A 16,734-nucleotide genomic window follows, 5' to 3' on the forward strand; every position below is an offset into this window, starting at 1 on the left:
ATGCGTGACCATCAGTAACTTCTGCTGACAGACTGTCAGATCCAATCCTATGGATTTATCCTATGGTCTCATTCCACAAATGCCACAGCCACCAGAGCAGAAAAACTGCTAGCAGAATGGAATCACAGAATTCAACCCACAGGGACCAAGCTAACATCAGCAAGGATGACTTTCAACAGAAAATCATGGAACCACCCAACAGCCAAGCCTGACATCTCTGCTAGCTATTTAATCTGAAGTAACAGTTACAGCATTTATCATTTGAACAGCCAACAGACCCCAGAATATGCAGACAAAAGACAATGGTCATGGACCATAATCATAATCAGACCAGGAGCCCAACTAAAGGAGGTCAAAGATGGAGGGAACAGCTGCAGAATAAAAATGCTCAGCACTTCTCCTTTGTCTTACTGTTTTTACCCAGGTACAAAGCAAGGGTTCCTGAACATGACAGACTCTGCCTCTTTTCCCATCTTTCTGAGTAGCATATTTTAATCATAAGCTATTCTGCCAGCATATTTTAATCATAAGCTATTCTTAGTAGAGTATCAGTGCAATTTATCGACAGTAGTGCTGCACAGGCTGATAGTGTGTGCTTTCAAACACTGATGGTCTTAATAGACCAAACCTACAACTCTTCCTTACCTGAACAAGATGACTAGGTGTTTCACTGCAGACTGAATGGATCTGCCCATTTATTATTGGAATTATCTTGGCTAAAGGAAGACTGACACTAGAAAGACTAGGAAAAAGAAGAACCAGTGAGAGGTAGTCACAGCACAAAAATAATTCTTGTGGGTTATTTCTGAAGTGGGTTTGTTGCCCCTGTTCTTGAAATGGCTGCAAAAATAAATACCACCTGTATGACATGCTTGTTAGGAAATCTTCCCAAAATTATTTACACTCCCACCAAACCTTACCCCTGTACAGGCTAGTTTTACTCTGAGAAGTCAAATAAAATAAACATCTACGTATGCAGCGTTTCTTTATTTATATTGGTAAAATTGTTATCTGACTAGACAGTGCTATGGATCCCTTTCCACAGACAGGTACATGCTCATTGATCTAAGTTTTACAGATGCATGACTGGCAGAGTCTCCTGTGGCTCAGTTCATATGTTCTGGTAGCATTTGAAGGAAGCTGAACACATGCATGAAGCGAGATTTGTAACGTCTCTCACCAGCATCACCCTGACCTTGGTGACACTGACTTAGTACATTAAATGACACTGACAGCTCCATCCACATGCTCTGCATTCCTCAAACACCACGGCAGTAGACTGGGAGCAGTCATATGGAAACCAAACAACATGCAAAAGACTCATGTGGAGACTATTTAGGCACAGTTGCTCAGTGCACACCCCATGGATTAAATCAGGAAAGTCAGTCATGTTTTCAAAAGCATCTCTAAAAATCCAGCCTTTACTATAATTATGTAGTAAATTCTAAATGAAGCAAAATTATTTAAAAAATCAGTCTGACCTAAGAACGACAGAGCTGGAGATCACTGATTACAGGCTAGCTTCCATTCTGGAGTGAACGTGCTGCTTGTGCTCAGTGAAATCTGAACATATGAGTTAGTTTCTCCATCAAAACATAACCACATTATTCCTTTCCTTCAATTAGATTATTTTACTGGGCACATCTTTTAAAATAAGATCAAATATTTTTACCTGTCCACAGAGCTGCTATTGCCTGGGTCCTGTTCAGTGGGTCTGAAGAATTCTGCCATGTTGTCCAATAATCGACTGAATCCTCTATTTAAGCAAGAGCTCAACACTCTGTTAAAATCTGGACTGGAAACACACACAACACCCCCCCCCCCAATATATTATTAATAATTCTTGGGTAGAATCTAATTTTTTTAATGGAGCTGTAATAACTTCTTCTAATAGGGATACAGAGCATAGTAGGCACAAGTCAAGCAGAAGGATTAGCTTGTCCTCAGTTCATACAGTGGACCATAAAACCTGCTGTGTTATCACTTACAGACATGTTTTTTTAAAAAGAGGGAGGAGGAAATTATCACAATAGCTGCAGTTCCTTTCAGCAGAATGCATTCAGAAGTCTGTCCCTTCGAGTCACTGTCATTTGGACATTAAGAGAACAATGTCCCCAAAGAGCAGCCATTTGAAGTTTGCTTTCTGCAAACAAAAGAACCAGAGGCAGAATTCCCTTCCTCCCCCAGTAATTCATTAATTGTACATCTTTCACTGTACTTAAAAGATTAATGTATTATTACTGTTTATAGCAATAAGTCTGTCTGATACTGTCAATTCTTTAAACAATCTGCATTAACAGAAATAATATAATACTAGAAGTATCAAAATCTATTTCATCTCTGACATAAATCCACTAAAAATGTAAAAAGACACAATGCACAGAATTCACAATGTTCCCCATAGTGCTTTACAATGCAATGTTATTTTGTTGGATAAACAAAAATGTTTATTTTGTTGGATAATTCCCTAGAGTAGAAGTCGGAAGTCTTTACTACCAAAAGAACCATTCCCCTGCACCCCTAAAGAAAAAGAAAACTGTCTGGAGCCATAGAAAATATTTGAGCCTTATAATAAAGATACCATAGCCTATTAAGTCTTAATTAGCCTATCAACATTATTATTAGGTCTAATTGAGCATTGATTAATATGTTTTACCACATGTGGCTATACTATTGAGTGGACTATGATTATTTGGTACTTTGCATTTCCATGATCATGTTACCATGTTTTGTTGCATTTACAAATGGCCTGTGGGCCCTAGTAATGACAGATTGACTAAGCATCAGTACAGTCTAGATAAGTGTTGGTAATGACTTCTTTATATGATACATAATAAAGAAATTCACTACCAGAGAAATGATGCAAGGGAAGGTGCTGCTTTTAACATTGCAAATATGGGATTCCTATATATAGATGGACCTTGACCTGATTCAGTAAGGCTTTTTTAAAAAACATTTTGCCAATCCCATTTGCCTACATGCCTTGAAAAGGACAAGGGAACACTAGTTTGTGCTGACCTCAAGCCCTGATCCCCTTAATACCTCAAGTCCATCCCTTTCCCTATAGCTGCTGCCTCAACAAGATAATCAATCCATACAACTCCATGGAACATCCTGACGCCAACCACTGCCTTGTCTGGCAGATGCCTCCCCTTCCTCCTTGTCCCCGCAGGGGCTGCAGCCACGGAACTGCCCCTCCTCACCAGAAGGCCACTTCGCCTTCTGTCTCCCTGTCCCTCTTTCCCTTGGCCCAGACAGTGTCATTTACTGTTCTGGCAAAGCTGCACCCTCTCTGGGCAGCCTGGGCTCATGGCGATTGTGCTGAGCCCACCCAGAAGAGAGGATCTGGCAGCTGTGGGCACCAGGGGCAGTGGAGGAAACCTGGCCAGAGTCATGGACATGGCGCCCTCCTCTGGCACTTCTGCCTGACTCATGGGAGCAGGGAGAAGCAGAGAACAAGCATGCAGAAGTTAATCACTAATAGAAATTACTCAGTTGGTGAACATACTACTAGAAGATGCTATGTCCCTCTTTGGAGCTGCAGTAGAGCAAGGTGGCAGGAGGACCACTGGCTGCAGCTGGTCAGTGGTTACAGCTCTTGGGTTGTTCCTCCTGCCCAGCCCTGTGGCCTCCACAGGCAACTGGCCAACAGCCTCCAGACCAGGCTGGGCCAGGCCTCCTGCATGGGCCATCTGCCTGGGTAGAGAGCCACTGCAGAGCAGCAAGCCTATCTTATCACAAACTCAACAAATTTAGTGTTTTTGTTAAATGGAATTGTCAAACATCAGGCAAGCCACCATACCTGACGGGTCACAAGGTATGCAGATACACAGCAGGAAATGATTCATGGCCTCATCCTATTACAAATGGCTGTGTGGGGATTGAGCCATATAGCATATGTTAGGCTATACCAGATGATGAGTTCATTAGACAAAGCTCACTAGGCAGAAAAATTTCACTTCTGTTTTTCCATTTCAACAAAACAACAAAAAGGTGAAAATACAACCCTAAACCTCTGAATTGAAAAGAACCAACACAGAGACACTTCATCATACAAAGAGGACTGTTGTATAAATCTTTTGAACAGCTAAATATTTATTTAGAGAAGTCGCCACTCTGCCATGGTAGCTCTCTAGGTGACCCTGGGTCAATCATGCTCTTTTAGCCTAATCTACCTCATAGGACTGTTGGAGAAAGTGGGATATAAATGAAGTACATAAAATAAACCATGAATATATTTTCCGCATACCTTTCCAACATGTCTCTTGTTTCATTAAGTAGTTTAATAGTAGCAATATCTTTTTCTGTAAGTCCATAGGCCTAGAACAGGGAAATATTTTTTAAAATATATAATTCCACAATAGAAGATTCAATGACAGATTCAAATATAGACCATCAGAGTTTCCAAAGTGTCCTTCAACAAACTAAACCAAAACTGCACAGCAATGTACATGACTCAATGTACATGACTCTGTTTAAAATCTATAATGAATTTTGTTGAAATCAGTTTAACTTGAAAATAAAGCCTTAAATATCTACAGACTTTGGCTGGCGTCCTTACATGCATACAGGTAACTTTCATTTAAGTACCAGCGTCTTGCAAGCTGTCTTTCTAGGGTCCTGAAAAATAGGATTCAACGGCTCTTCAAAACAGCATTTCACACAGAAAGGAAAACCACAGAAGTCATGTTCATTGCATAGGTATCTTTGAGCAAGGGAGCAAAGTACATGTGTGGGCCTTCAATCTGAACATGTATCTTTTTAATTCTCAAATGGAGGAGTTTGTTCTTGGTGTATAAATTCCTGGGTCTTTGAACAAACTATCAGTCACAGAAATCTCGTTTCTGTCCCTCCATTTCTTTTTGCCAGTTACATTCCTGGAAAAGCTCTGAGAAGAGAGAAGGCTATTTTTTGATCACCACTAAAAAACCCTACCCAAACGCCATAGTAGTAAATTATTTAATTTGAACTAATTATTGTTTTTCAATTGCAGAGGTTCGGTTCTGGTTCAGCAACTAAAATATTGCACTGTCAAAGGTTTCCATGGCCAGAATCAACTGGCTGTTGTAGGTTTTCCAGGTTGTGTGGCTGCGGTCTGGTAGTTTTTGCTTCTAACATTTCATAAGATGTGTTTCTGTAACATGCCTCTGAAGATGCCAGTCATACATGTGGAGCAATACAGGAGTGAAAGTCTTATCAGCTTCGATGTTGTCTCACTGTTCACCAAAGTTCCAGCAAAAGACACACTTGCACTCATTGGCCGGATTTTTCCAGACAACATCACAGCTTTGTTTCAACACTGCCTAACAACCAGCTGCTTCCAGTGGGACAATGATTACTATGAGCAGACAGATGGGGTAGCCATGGGAAGCCCCCTCAGCCCGGTGATAGCCAATTTTTACATGGAACATTTTGAGAAACAAGCCCAAAAAACCAGCACCCAGGAAACCCGCAATTTGGTTCCGATTTGTGGATGACACTTTTACAATCTGGAGCCTGGTGAGGAAGAACTGTTGAATTTTCTGGACCACCTTAACAGCATCCAGCCAAACATCCAATTTACCATGAAAACTGAAAAAGAAGAAAAACTGCCTTTTTTAGATGTCTTGGTCTTTCGCAGACCCAATCATCAATTGGGCCACACAGTATACAGAAAACCAACTCACACAGACCGGTATCTGCATAAAAACTCCAATCACCACCTACAACAAAAAAGGGGTATAATCAAAACTCTGACAAATCATGCAAAATGAATTTGTGAACCTCACCTCCTCCCTGATGAAATCAGTCATCTAGACTGGGCTATGCAGTCTAATGGCTGCTCCACAACAGAAATCAGAAGAGCTTTAAGACCAAGAGAAACCCAGAAGACTGAGGAGAAACAGCCCCACACAGGAAAAATATTTCTACCATACATCAAGGGAATCACAGATCAAATAGGGAAACTGATGAAAAAACATAACCTGCAACCTTCAAACCTACCAGAAAAATACAGCAGATGCTACGCTCAGCAAAGAACAAGAGAGACCCCTTCTGCAGGAGTCTATCGCATACCCTGAAGCTGTAGAAAGGTCTACATAGGAACCACAAAACGCAGCATTCAGACTTGGTTATTAAGGAGCACGAAAGATACTGTCGGCTTAACTATCCTGAAAAATCTGCAGTAGCAGAACGTGTTCTAAACAAAACTGGACTTAACATTTTATTTGAAAACCCTGAAATTCTGGACAATTCTGAAGGTTACTATATCAGACTGCACAGGGAAGCCACTGAAATTCACAAACACCAAGACAACTTCAACAAGAAAGAAGAAACTCTGAGAATTAACAAAGCTTGGTTACCAGTACTTAAAAACACCAGAATTAAAGGCCAAGGGCATGCTAAGTTCATGGACAATGGACTCCACGCAGACACAGGATTTGCATTCACCAATACGACTACAAATGTAAATGGACTGATAACCCCACCTGCAATACAATTCACTCAACCACACATTTGCATAGCAAGTTCCAACCAAACACTTACTGATTTGTTCCCCACTCTGGGACCTGGACAACATATACCCCACTAAACATTCTTTTCTCACTAGACACAGTGTGTAACAGACTTCTCTCTGTGATACATCTCTGAAGATACCAGCCACAGATGCATGCGAAACGTTAGGAACAAGACCTACCAGACCACGGCCACACAGCCCAGAAAACCCACAACAGCCAACTAAAAGATTATGATTTAAGATTATGTCCTGATTCAGGTCCCCCCCCCCCCCCCACCAAGTAACAAACAACTGATTAGGTGTTCAGGTTTCAATTCAGTTTTATCCCTCCTAAGAAAGTATGTAAATACCTGGGTAGCTAAAGGATTTTCCTCATCTGACATCATGTAACAACAAAGCAGGGGCTGAGATTTACTTTCTTCAGAAGTGGAATCCTCCCTGGGCTGTTCTATTACTGTCCTAATTTCCCTTAACTTCTGGTCCAAATCCAAGAGAGACAGTGTGTGTTTCAGAGACATACTGCACAAGGAAGAGAAACCAAACTGCTTGTATCAGTGGCATATTTTTCAACTTGTTTTAAAAACTTGTGCAAATTTAAAATAGGGTTTAAAAACAAACATACAGCCACTTTTACCTTCCAAAAATGCTCTGCACAGCTTTTTTAACCACAGTAATTAACTCAATCAGACCTGGAACAGAAGAATAAAGTTTCTGAAAAGTAAAATTTCTTCCAATTTTGAAGAAAATGGCATGATGAGGAGGGGGAAAAAGTTTGCAGATATCATACCATCTCCTAGAAGGTGTTGAATACTTGATAAATATTGTTGTTGGACTTCAGGGGGAGCTAGAAGTGTCTAAAGAAAGAAAAATATTCTGTAATAATTTTGTCATTTTGTGGAGCAGGATGTTAGTTCCCCAGGTATCTGAACGTACAGAATTTCCTTCCCTTGCCTTCTCATTTCTTACCCACTGCTGGGACTATTTTCAAGGTATCAAGGCCCTTATCATAACCTTAGTATCTTTCGTCACAGATTACTAGGAAGGCAAATGAATCATAATGATTAACATCAAAATAAACCTTATAGAGTCTTTTTTAAAATGCTTTTTAAAAAAATGTCACTTTTTCAATTTTATGTTTGCTTTGCTTTATAGCTGAGAAGGTAACCCTGTCAACACCAAATGGAAAAGATCACATTAATCTGTCTTCACATTTACTTAAATTTTTTTTTCAAGAAACACATTCCTTATTTCTTGCATCATTCTGTTTAATCTTTCCCATCTATAAATTTATTTTGTATCCTTAAATATATTCAGTGGGTTAATGCCTAGGGTTGCATAAGGCATTCATAGAGATGGATGCTGCCCCTCCTTCCCCATGAAGAGTGAAACACCAAACAGGTATTTGTTCAGGGTCTCTAAGCAGAGCTTGCTGTGCCTTGGTTTACCCATCAGTACAGAAGCAAGGTAGCAATTATTTTACCTGGCTTCCCCTCCTTGCTCCAGCCCTACATGCCTGTCAGCTTTTCATCCTTGGTGACTATCTGTCAAACACCTTGTCAGAAGGTGTAAAGGAGTGCTGCAGGAAGGGGAAGATAGTGAAGATCTTCTAATGTGACTAAAGGATCTAACCCATTATGTGGCACATCTCAGTGCCAACGTGAATAGCTAATTTTCATCACTTTTGCTACTTTTCCATTTCTTTATATTTGTATTCATCAAATGATGTACTTACTGTGCCATTTTTGCAAACAGCTGCATTATCCAAGTAGATGTATCCGCCAATGATGTTTAACTGGACTCGCAGAAGAACTACAAGCATACATGTGCTGTACACAGCTACGATGCTTCTTGTAAAACCTGTAATAAAACAAGAACTGCACTGCCTTACACTGTACAAAACATTTAATGCCCTATCAAATCTGGCATCAAAATTAATAAAAGGGCACTGCCTTCCAGTTTATTGTGCTTTTGTGTATATGGCACAGAATAACTACTAAAGTGTTTCTTTAAAATCTGAAATGAGGACTAAGCTTCTGGTGTTAATATGGAAGAGGAAGTTCCATTTTTGAAAATCTTTTAGATATCTTTTGCATAATAAATTATGAAAGGAAGGTAATTTTGAATCAGCAGTAACCAGTGCAAAAGAAAGCAAGGTGGTATGGAGAGAAATAATTTTGATATTTGAAAAGGGGTCCCGTAGCAGCTGCTGGATATTAACTCTGAGTAATGCTGAAATTTAGCAATTTTACTATAACACTTCATAATGCATGTACAAAGTACTTCAGTTACTTTAACGTATGTTCACTACCCCCTGCAATTTCCTGATAGATTCAGCCTTTGTTATAGTGAAGAAAGGCTGAGGCAACTTATGTGTATAATAAAAGGCAATAAAATAATATTTAGCAGGATTAAATTACATTTTGGGAGGGCTTTTTTTTAAATCCAAAGACAACATTAGATTTTTAAAAAGTTTAAAATACATCCAGAATATTTAGACTGCATAATAAACCTTTCCCCCCTGTTTTTTTAAGCACTAGAGAAAAATAGCATTTCTTCAATCCAAAATTTGTGCAAGTTATCTATTTTAAGCACACATGGGACAGCTTTTTTTGCAGGGGGGACAATACCAAAACAAAATGATTTTCTTTCTTTCCCCTTTTCTAAGCTTAATGATGTTACGGATTATCAATATTAAAAGTGCAAATAGTGATCATTGGACAATTTAAAACGAGGAAAAAGAAATGCTTCTTAAGAGGCTTCTGCAAAAAGCATAATACTAGTTCTCATCTCCACTTGCTATAAAGCTGTTCTTTAGACCAGACACTGTTTAACAAAACAACAGTTTTGCTGTGTTTGTACAGCTCTTCTGCATACATAAAGAGCCTCACTCAATCATAATGAGTCATTCTGACTTACTTATGATCTTCAGATCTTCCCATATTTCTAACTTGTTGCATGGTCTATGAGGGGGGAAAAGAAACACACATTTTAAACTGAGATTCCCAATTTAAATAAATGTCAATATAAAAATTTACACTTTTATCAAATATTAGAGGTGAAATAAACAACAGGGCAACAGTTTAAAAAGCAGCAAGAATCAGACAGGGAGAGACTCTGAAAGCCAGTTGGCCACATTACGGAATTACTGGTTTTGGCACAACCTTGGTTCATGCAACTAATTTCAGGTCAGTGAAAACCTGCTACTTGATAAGAATCTGGGAACCAGACATTTTGGAGTCTCTGGGTCAGAATGACTGCTGCAAGGTTGCTCCAGGGGAAGGAGGTGTTACACTTTATGACCCCTGAAGAAAACTGTTGCAGAGTTGAAAAACTGCTGTGTTGTGGTTTGCATATGTCTATCAAAAATAGCCGATCTTTTCTTAATTTTTAGTCTCCAGTCCTATGAATAAAGCAGACCACTTTTTATTTATAAAATAGAATGGGCTGGACTCAAAGCTGCTCTCTCCCCAAAGCCACTGCTGAGTGTCGGAGGATCCAGCTGAATAAAATCTTACCGGGCACAGAGGGCAGAAAGAAGGTGAACAAGCTTCAAATCTGTTTGTGCAAGATCTTTCCTTACCACATTTTTTTTAGTAGTGCATATGAGATTTTACACATGCTGTGAAATTTTAAATCTTGCGTGTCAGGATAAAAGGGCTTTAAAAAGCTTTATTCAGGCTGCTGAAAAATCTCCCACATGACTACAACATTAGTGCATATCATGTCGTTCAAGCCTAGAGAATAGGCATCCATTCTGTGTCTTCTGAATAAGCTGACAGGTTATACTTACTTGTTTTTCAGCAGAGAAGTGAGGCTCTCAGAATTCAACTGGTACATCAAAGCATCCCTCAGTGTTGGCAGCATTGACAGCACTAGCAATGGAAAACACACAATCAGCAAAACAAGTACAGTTTGGGAAATGTTATTAACAAATTTTAAAAAGAGCAATCTTTCAACCTGTGCAACAGTGAAGGATCACAACAGCCTAAAAAGTAAGATGTAAAAATCTACTGAAAGAAAGTATCAGTATAGCATTACCATTGTGTTTTGGATAAATTAAAATAAATTCAAAGACTACTCTTCTTTAAAAAAAACCCACAACACACCTGGAAAAAAACAAGCAATAAGTCTACAAAGATGTTGTGGGTTTTCCAGGTTGTATGGCCATGTTCCAGCAGTATTTTCTCCTGATGTTTCACCTGCATCTGTGGCTGTGGCATCTTTGGAAGATCTGATGGCAGTAGAGCAAGTGGAATATATATACCTGTGAGATACCCAGGGTGTTAAAGGTGCAGTTTGCAAGTGTGATTTGCATGTGTTAAGTGGAATTCTCCCATTTTTAGCATTTGTATGTTACTTTTAACATTTGCAAATGGTTCTTTCTCCCTCTCTGGGTTTCACACATGTATATATACTCCACTTGCTCTACTGCCATCAGATCCTCTGAAGATGACAGCCACAGATGCACGTGTAAGTCAGGAGAAAATACTACTGGAACACGGTCATACAACCCAGAAAACCCACAACATCCTAGTGATTTCGGCCATGAAAGCCTTCGACAATACAATAAGTCCACAGTTATTATTTCTATCTTTGGTCACACTCCACTTTCTAAAAAAGGTGAACTCAAAGCAGAACAAACACTAAAACAACAGCAAAACACAGCTAATTTTGTGACTAAAAAGATCTGAGCTGGCTTAACTTAAAATAAGGAAACTTCATCCCAGAGGTTTAAATATATAAGAGGGTTACACAGGAACATACAACGGTCCATAAAAAGGATAGACTGCTCTCCATTCAACTTAGAATAGCTAACCCAAATAGAGAAATCAGCTCAAAACTGCCACATGCTTCAGGCCATTTAGCTTCAAGACCAGTAGGCCATGTAGCTAATAGGCTGCTGTTTATGAAATGCAAGCCTGAAGCCCTTCTTGGGGATGCAGAATTAGAAGCACAGTTCTTCAAGTTTCAGCAATCATGTGCCCCTGCCTATAATAAGCTTGATCTAAGGAGCAGAACCAATTCAGATATTATGACAAATGTTGGTTACTGGAGCTCAACAATGGTTTGATGAGATCTGACATGACAAACCATGACTTTTTGCTGGATCACAAAGAGAAATCACAACTTGTGCCTGAACTGAGAGCCAGTGTGGTACAGCGGAGGGAGTGGAAAACTAAGATGCTGGGCGACCCAGATCCCCACTTCTACCATGGACCTTAGGCCTGCCACCATCTCTGAGCTTGGTCTGTCTGACAGAATTGTTGTAGAGAGAAACCAGAAGATGGGAGAATGATTTTTTAAGCCACTTTGAGTCCCAACTGAAGAGAAAAGCAGGATATGAATAAATGAATGAATGAATGCAACCGACAGACCATAGTTTGCAGCCACTGTTCAGCTTTCGAGACTTCCACAGTATGGAAGTAGAAATGAACTTGTTTCTTAAAGCTGCATGCATTTCTATTATTTTGCGGGCTTTTACCCCCGTTCCTCTTTTTTTAGAGGTCATTTTTTTTTTTGCAAACCTGGGGCATTCCTCAAGTTTGAAAAAAAAAACCCCTACCTGTTTACATCCCTGCCTCCAAATTTAAGTGTCCCCAGACGGGGGTATGTGGAGAATTATATATTGATGGGGCTTCATTGCAGCAGGCCCTATTTAAAATGCATTTTGAAGCAGATGAAGTTTCAAAATTGTTGAGCTGCCATACCTCCTGGTAATCTGCTTTCAGGCCAATGGCAGGTACCATAAGAAGCACCGCCTTCTAGAAATACGTACTTCCAAAACAATAAATCAAACAGAAGTTCTGGGGTCCAAGGGGGCAGGGCCTCCGCACCAGTCTTGCTACCTCTTCTTGCTTCTCCTTAAAGGTGGCGGCAGAAGCAGCTATCAGGAAGAGGGGCAGAGACAGAAAGGAAGACCCTTCATCCCAGTTGCCCTGGTTGCTCCCTGAACCATGCTTTCTATTTCAATTGACATACCTGTCATGTTGCAAGTTCTCTGGTTACTTTCAAAATGATACTGCCTTCGTGCTTGTGCTATGTATTCTGCCGCTTCTCTTTCTTGAATTTCTTTCATTTTTTTCTGCCCATATTTTCCAAGTACGTAAACTCCTGTGAAAAATGTTGTAGAAGAGAATACAACTTTTAAAATAGCAGTTAGATTTGCTCTACATTTGTTGTGCTTTTGAAAATATTTCCCTCTAAATAGCCACAGAACAGCAGTTCAAATGTCAAAAATGTTGATCCAGAGGGAGTTCTCACTTATAGCTTCAAGGACAGTAAGGAAGGCTGAATCCCATCACAAAACAGGTTCACACAAACCCTCCTTCTCTCAATTCTCAGGTGGTTTTGTTAAGAACAAAATAACCTGAATTTTTAATTATGAAAGAAAACAATAACTTCAGAATTGGGCAACCAAAATTAAGCAACATTATACAAACTGACTGAACTAATGGGGACTGCTGAGGTAAGGAACCTTCATCTGTTAAAACTGATCATAGCAGTTTCAGATGAAAGCAATGGCTGTAATACTATATTCCTATAGCAAAGATGGCCAAATCTGAGGATACTTAAATCTGGTGGCAAGGACTGACTAGGGTTACAAGCTTCACGTTGGGAAATTCTTGGAGCTTTTGGAATGGCATCTGAGGAAGGCAGGGTTTGGGGTGGGGAGGGACCTCAGCCAGATATAATGCCATAGAGTCCACCTTCCAAAGCAGCCATTTTCTCCAGGGGGATAGATCTCTACTGTCTGGAGATCAGCTGCAATTCTGGGAGATCTCCAGGTTCCACCTGGAGGATGGCAACCACAGGCCTGGCAACAGCTACTAGGTAACTTGATATTTTTTGATTTGAGGGACTCAACTATGTCCAGCTGCTTGCTACTGTTCAACACCAGGCACCCTATGAGCGTCAGTATGGTGTAGGGGTTAATGTTTCAGAGTAGTGTCTGGCAGAGCCATGTTTGAATCCCTGTCTTCCTGTGGAAGACCCACTGGATGATTTTAGGTTTGCCATTCACATTCAGCCTAATCTGCCTCACATGGTTATTGTGAGGATTGAAAATGAGAGAAGGAGAATAATGTAAGTTTGTTGGTCTCCACTGTGGAGAAAGATGGAGTATAAATGAAGTAAATAAATAATAAATGTAGCTTAAGCTGGGAGGCAGATAAATGGCAGGCTGGTGAACGGCTGAGTAGGGAATGAGGAAGGGAAATAGTGGATCAGGAGAAGGGAACGAGGACATAGTGTGTGTGGGGAGGGAGATGCAGGGAAAAGCGATGCACCACAAGCCCTTGAGAGTTCCTGACTAAGCAAGTGGACCTTGCCTGATAACCAGCATCACAAAACTGAGCCACAGTTTTTCTAAGTAGAGGTTGCTGGGGATGGGAGCGTGTACAGAAAGACAAAAGGGCAGTTGGGTGGGAAGGAGATAGAGTTGTGATCTCCAGGATAGGAAGCTCCTGGAGATTTGGGAGGCTGCGCCCGGGATGGGTGAGATCTCCAATGAGTAGAATGCCATAGAGTCCACTCTCCAAAGCACCCATTTCTTCCATGGAAACAAGAGTAGCCAGCCTCTGGATGGAAGCTAAAAATCACACAGGTCAGTTTTCCTAGAGAAAATGGATGCTATGGAGATTGGACTCTGTGGCATTACACCATGGTGAGATTGCTTTCCTCATCAAACTTCGTCTCCTGAGGCTCCGCCCCCAGATCTTCAGGAATGTCCTAATCAGCAGCTGGCAACCCTAAGAAAATAAAATTGGGGACATGATAGAGTACAGGTTTGCGTTTTTGTAGTTGAGATGGACACCCGGGGTTACTTCTGCATTAATCTCTTTTGTCATAGCTTTAATAACATTATGGAAAATTGTGAAAAGGCTAGAATTAGATTTTGTGATAGTAATAGTTGGAAAATTTGATCAGGAAAATACCAACCCCTGAATGCTGAACTTTTGGGTTGGCTCCAAGAGCTAAAGACACTGTCAAGGACTGATGTAGCATAATACTTTTAAAACCAACTAGGCTAGTGGTGAAATCTCTGTCTAATGAGATAGAAAATCAACCCGCCCAAGGAGCTTTTGGCACAACTGGTAACTGCACCATTTTGCATGCATGTTGCAACAGGGCTAATAACAGTTTAGCCTGGCATGAAATGATATAGGTTTCTTTTACTGCACCATATAAACAAAAGTAGTGCCCCCCCCCCCCCCCCCCGTGCATAGTCTTTAATAAGTTTCTGGTGTATTTGAATATCACGCCAAAGGGAAGATATACGTTCCAAAAGGAGTTTCATTTCCTCAGACCATATGTTATACTGAGAAGTGGGTTTGTTCAAGAACAGGCTGTAACAGGAGACAAGTAGGAAAACATGATACTGAGAGAGAAGGGATGAGTCCATGCATGCAGTTGTGGGGAAAGAAAGAAATAGGCCAATAGTGAAGAATGGGTCTGGTTGTCAATCCATCCTCCCACAGTGACTCTAACCAAGCACTTGCATCTTCTCTTCACAGATGAAGAAATGAGAGACCTCTGTGCTTAACATACTAAATAAAAAGAATAGGAAATCATGCGTACCAAGGATCAGACAGAGTGCAGTCACTGTGCAGAAGGATGAGTGGGTGTGACAGCCAACCGCAATCAAATACCTGAATTACAATATGGGAATACTATTGCTGTCTTGCTTTAAAATTGCAACTAGTATTAGTCTGGGATCGTGGCTATGCTTTAAATACCAGGAAAATAGCAGCGAACATTCTCATCATTTGGACAGGCACTCGGAAACAACGCTGCAATCCAAATCACATTTACTTGCGAGTAATTTCCACTGAACACAGTGGGGCTTGCTACATAGTAAACATGCAGCGAAAGGATCAGGCTACAAAAGAAAAGGAAGGGGGTCCATATGGAAAGGAAGGCTGCACGCACGTAGTGGAGAAACCAATAGAAAAAAAGACGAGCATATTACGGGAAGCCACCAGAGGAAAACATGGGGAAGGCGACTACACGGTGGTAAAAAGAGACCAAAGGTTAGCCAAATAAAGGGGGAGGGAAGCTCCGCCGGTTGCTCCCATTCACTTACCGCCCAGGAAGGCGCCCAAGAAGAACCATTTCTTTTTGTGGCGCTTCAGGAAGCCCCACACAGCCAACAGCATCCTGATAAGGTCGACCCAGGCCGGCCGCGACTTCACTCGCCAGTCGCAGAAGCGGAGCCGCCACCGCAAGATAAAGCCCCGCCTCCCAGCCTCCGACGCTCTTCAGGCGAGCCGGCCAAAGGGGAAGGGCAGTCCCACCTGCTTCAGAGTCCCCCGGTTTGTCACGGTACTTGCTGCCTCTGGATTCCCCGGAAGCTTCGGCTCTGCATCTTTGTTCCGGCTATTAGGAGTAGCATTTGTGGTCCTAAAAATGGAAGCGCCGGGGAGGCAGGTGGTGATTGCGGAAGAGACGGAGGCCTGGATGGAACGAGCCGTAAACATGGCGAGTGTATATGGGGAGCAATAGATGCTAAAGACTACAAGAAAGTTCTTGTTACCTTGGGTCCTGGTGGAGAAAACAAAATTTGCATAGAGGCAGCATTTCTGGTAGTAGCACAATAAGCCGGGTCTGCCGACAGCCCCCCCCCCCCCCCCGCCCCTTTGCAAACCGAGCCAGGCATCCTGGTGCATTCCTTGGTGTCTTAGGGTGCCAGCATTTAGTCCAAAACTGTGCAGAATGATGGGCCAAGCAAGGGTTCTAGTGGGCAACACGCGTATGCTTTACAAAGGACCCGAAGCTCAGGCTGTGAGCCCATTGTCATTGTTTCGCCTTCTTAGGTTTCAAAAATAAAAAGCGTTTTTGTCATTACTCATGGGTATGGGATAGCTTGTTTGGAGAGGGTGGGGTACCGATTTGTACGGATCTAGGGATTATGTTTGGGTTTAGAGGACAATCCTCTCCGAATTTCAGATCACATGTTGTAAATTTTTCAGAAATACTAGAATCTCTTGTTATTAATTTATTTTTAAAAATAAGCCTTCAAAACGGTTCATTTTAACGCAATGCGTCGTTTCGTTGCCAAAAATTGTTCTTTTTTTTTGGTCATGCATCCTACTGCAAAGTAGCAGACATTTTCTCTCCCCCCACCCCTTTTCTGCTGAACTCTCTCCCTTCCCCTCAGCTCTTTCTAACATGGGATAGAAGCTAAAATTCAGTTGTATTTAATTCACAGAAGGATCTTTTACAAAGTTTGACATAGCTAC

The 16,734-nt window shown here is 41.1% G+C and overlaps 2 protein-coding genes across 3 annotated transcripts in view; one reads left to right on the plus strand and one right to left on the minus strand.

Moving 5' to 3' along the window:
* The window catches only part of PEX3 (peroxisomal biogenesis factor 3), an 18,644-nt gene extending 2,774 nt beyond the window's left edge, over window positions 1–15,870 (minus strand). Inside the window, exons 1-11 of the mRNA XM_048489378.1 lie at window positions 15,579–15,870; window positions 12,476–12,607; window positions 10,287–10,368; window positions 9,413–9,456; window positions 8,229–8,353; window positions 7,284–7,350; window positions 7,131–7,185; window positions 6,847–7,015; window positions 4,250–4,320; window positions 1,673–1,795; window positions 646–742 (exon numbers count right to left, since the gene is read on the minus strand). Coding sequence (XP_048345335.1) covers window positions 646–742; window positions 1,673–1,795; window positions 4,250–4,320; window positions 6,847–7,015; window positions 7,131–7,185; window positions 7,284–7,350; window positions 8,229–8,353; window positions 9,413–9,456; window positions 10,287–10,368; window positions 12,476–12,607; window positions 15,579–15,651 — 1,038 coding nt within the window. The 5' untranslated portion in view covers window positions 15,652–15,870. The remainder of the gene's footprint in view (window positions 1–645; window positions 743–1,672; window positions 1,796–4,249; window positions 4,321–6,846; window positions 7,016–7,130; window positions 7,186–7,283; window positions 7,351–8,228; window positions 8,354–9,412; window positions 9,457–10,286; window positions 10,369–12,475; window positions 12,608–15,578) is intronic.
* Window positions 15,758–16,734, plus strand: part of ADAT2 (adenosine deaminase tRNA specific 2) — a 29,081-nt gene continuing 28,104 nt past the window's right edge. For both annotated transcript variants that reach the window (XM_048489410.1, XM_048489401.1), the window contains exon 1: window positions 15,758–15,973. In XM_048489410.1, the coding sequence (XP_048345367.1) occupies window positions 15,902–15,973 (72 nt within the window). In that variant the 5' untranslated portion in view covers window positions 15,758–15,901. The remainder of the gene's footprint in view (window positions 15,974–16,734) is intronic.

Source organism: Sphaerodactylus townsendi, linkage group LG01, assembly GCF_021028975.2.
Source record: "Sphaerodactylus townsendi isolate TG3544 linkage group LG01, MPM_Stown_v2.3, whole genome shotgun sequence".
Classification (NCBI taxonomy): domain Eukaryota; kingdom Metazoa; phylum Chordata; class Lepidosauria; order Squamata; family Sphaerodactylidae; genus Sphaerodactylus; species Sphaerodactylus townsendi.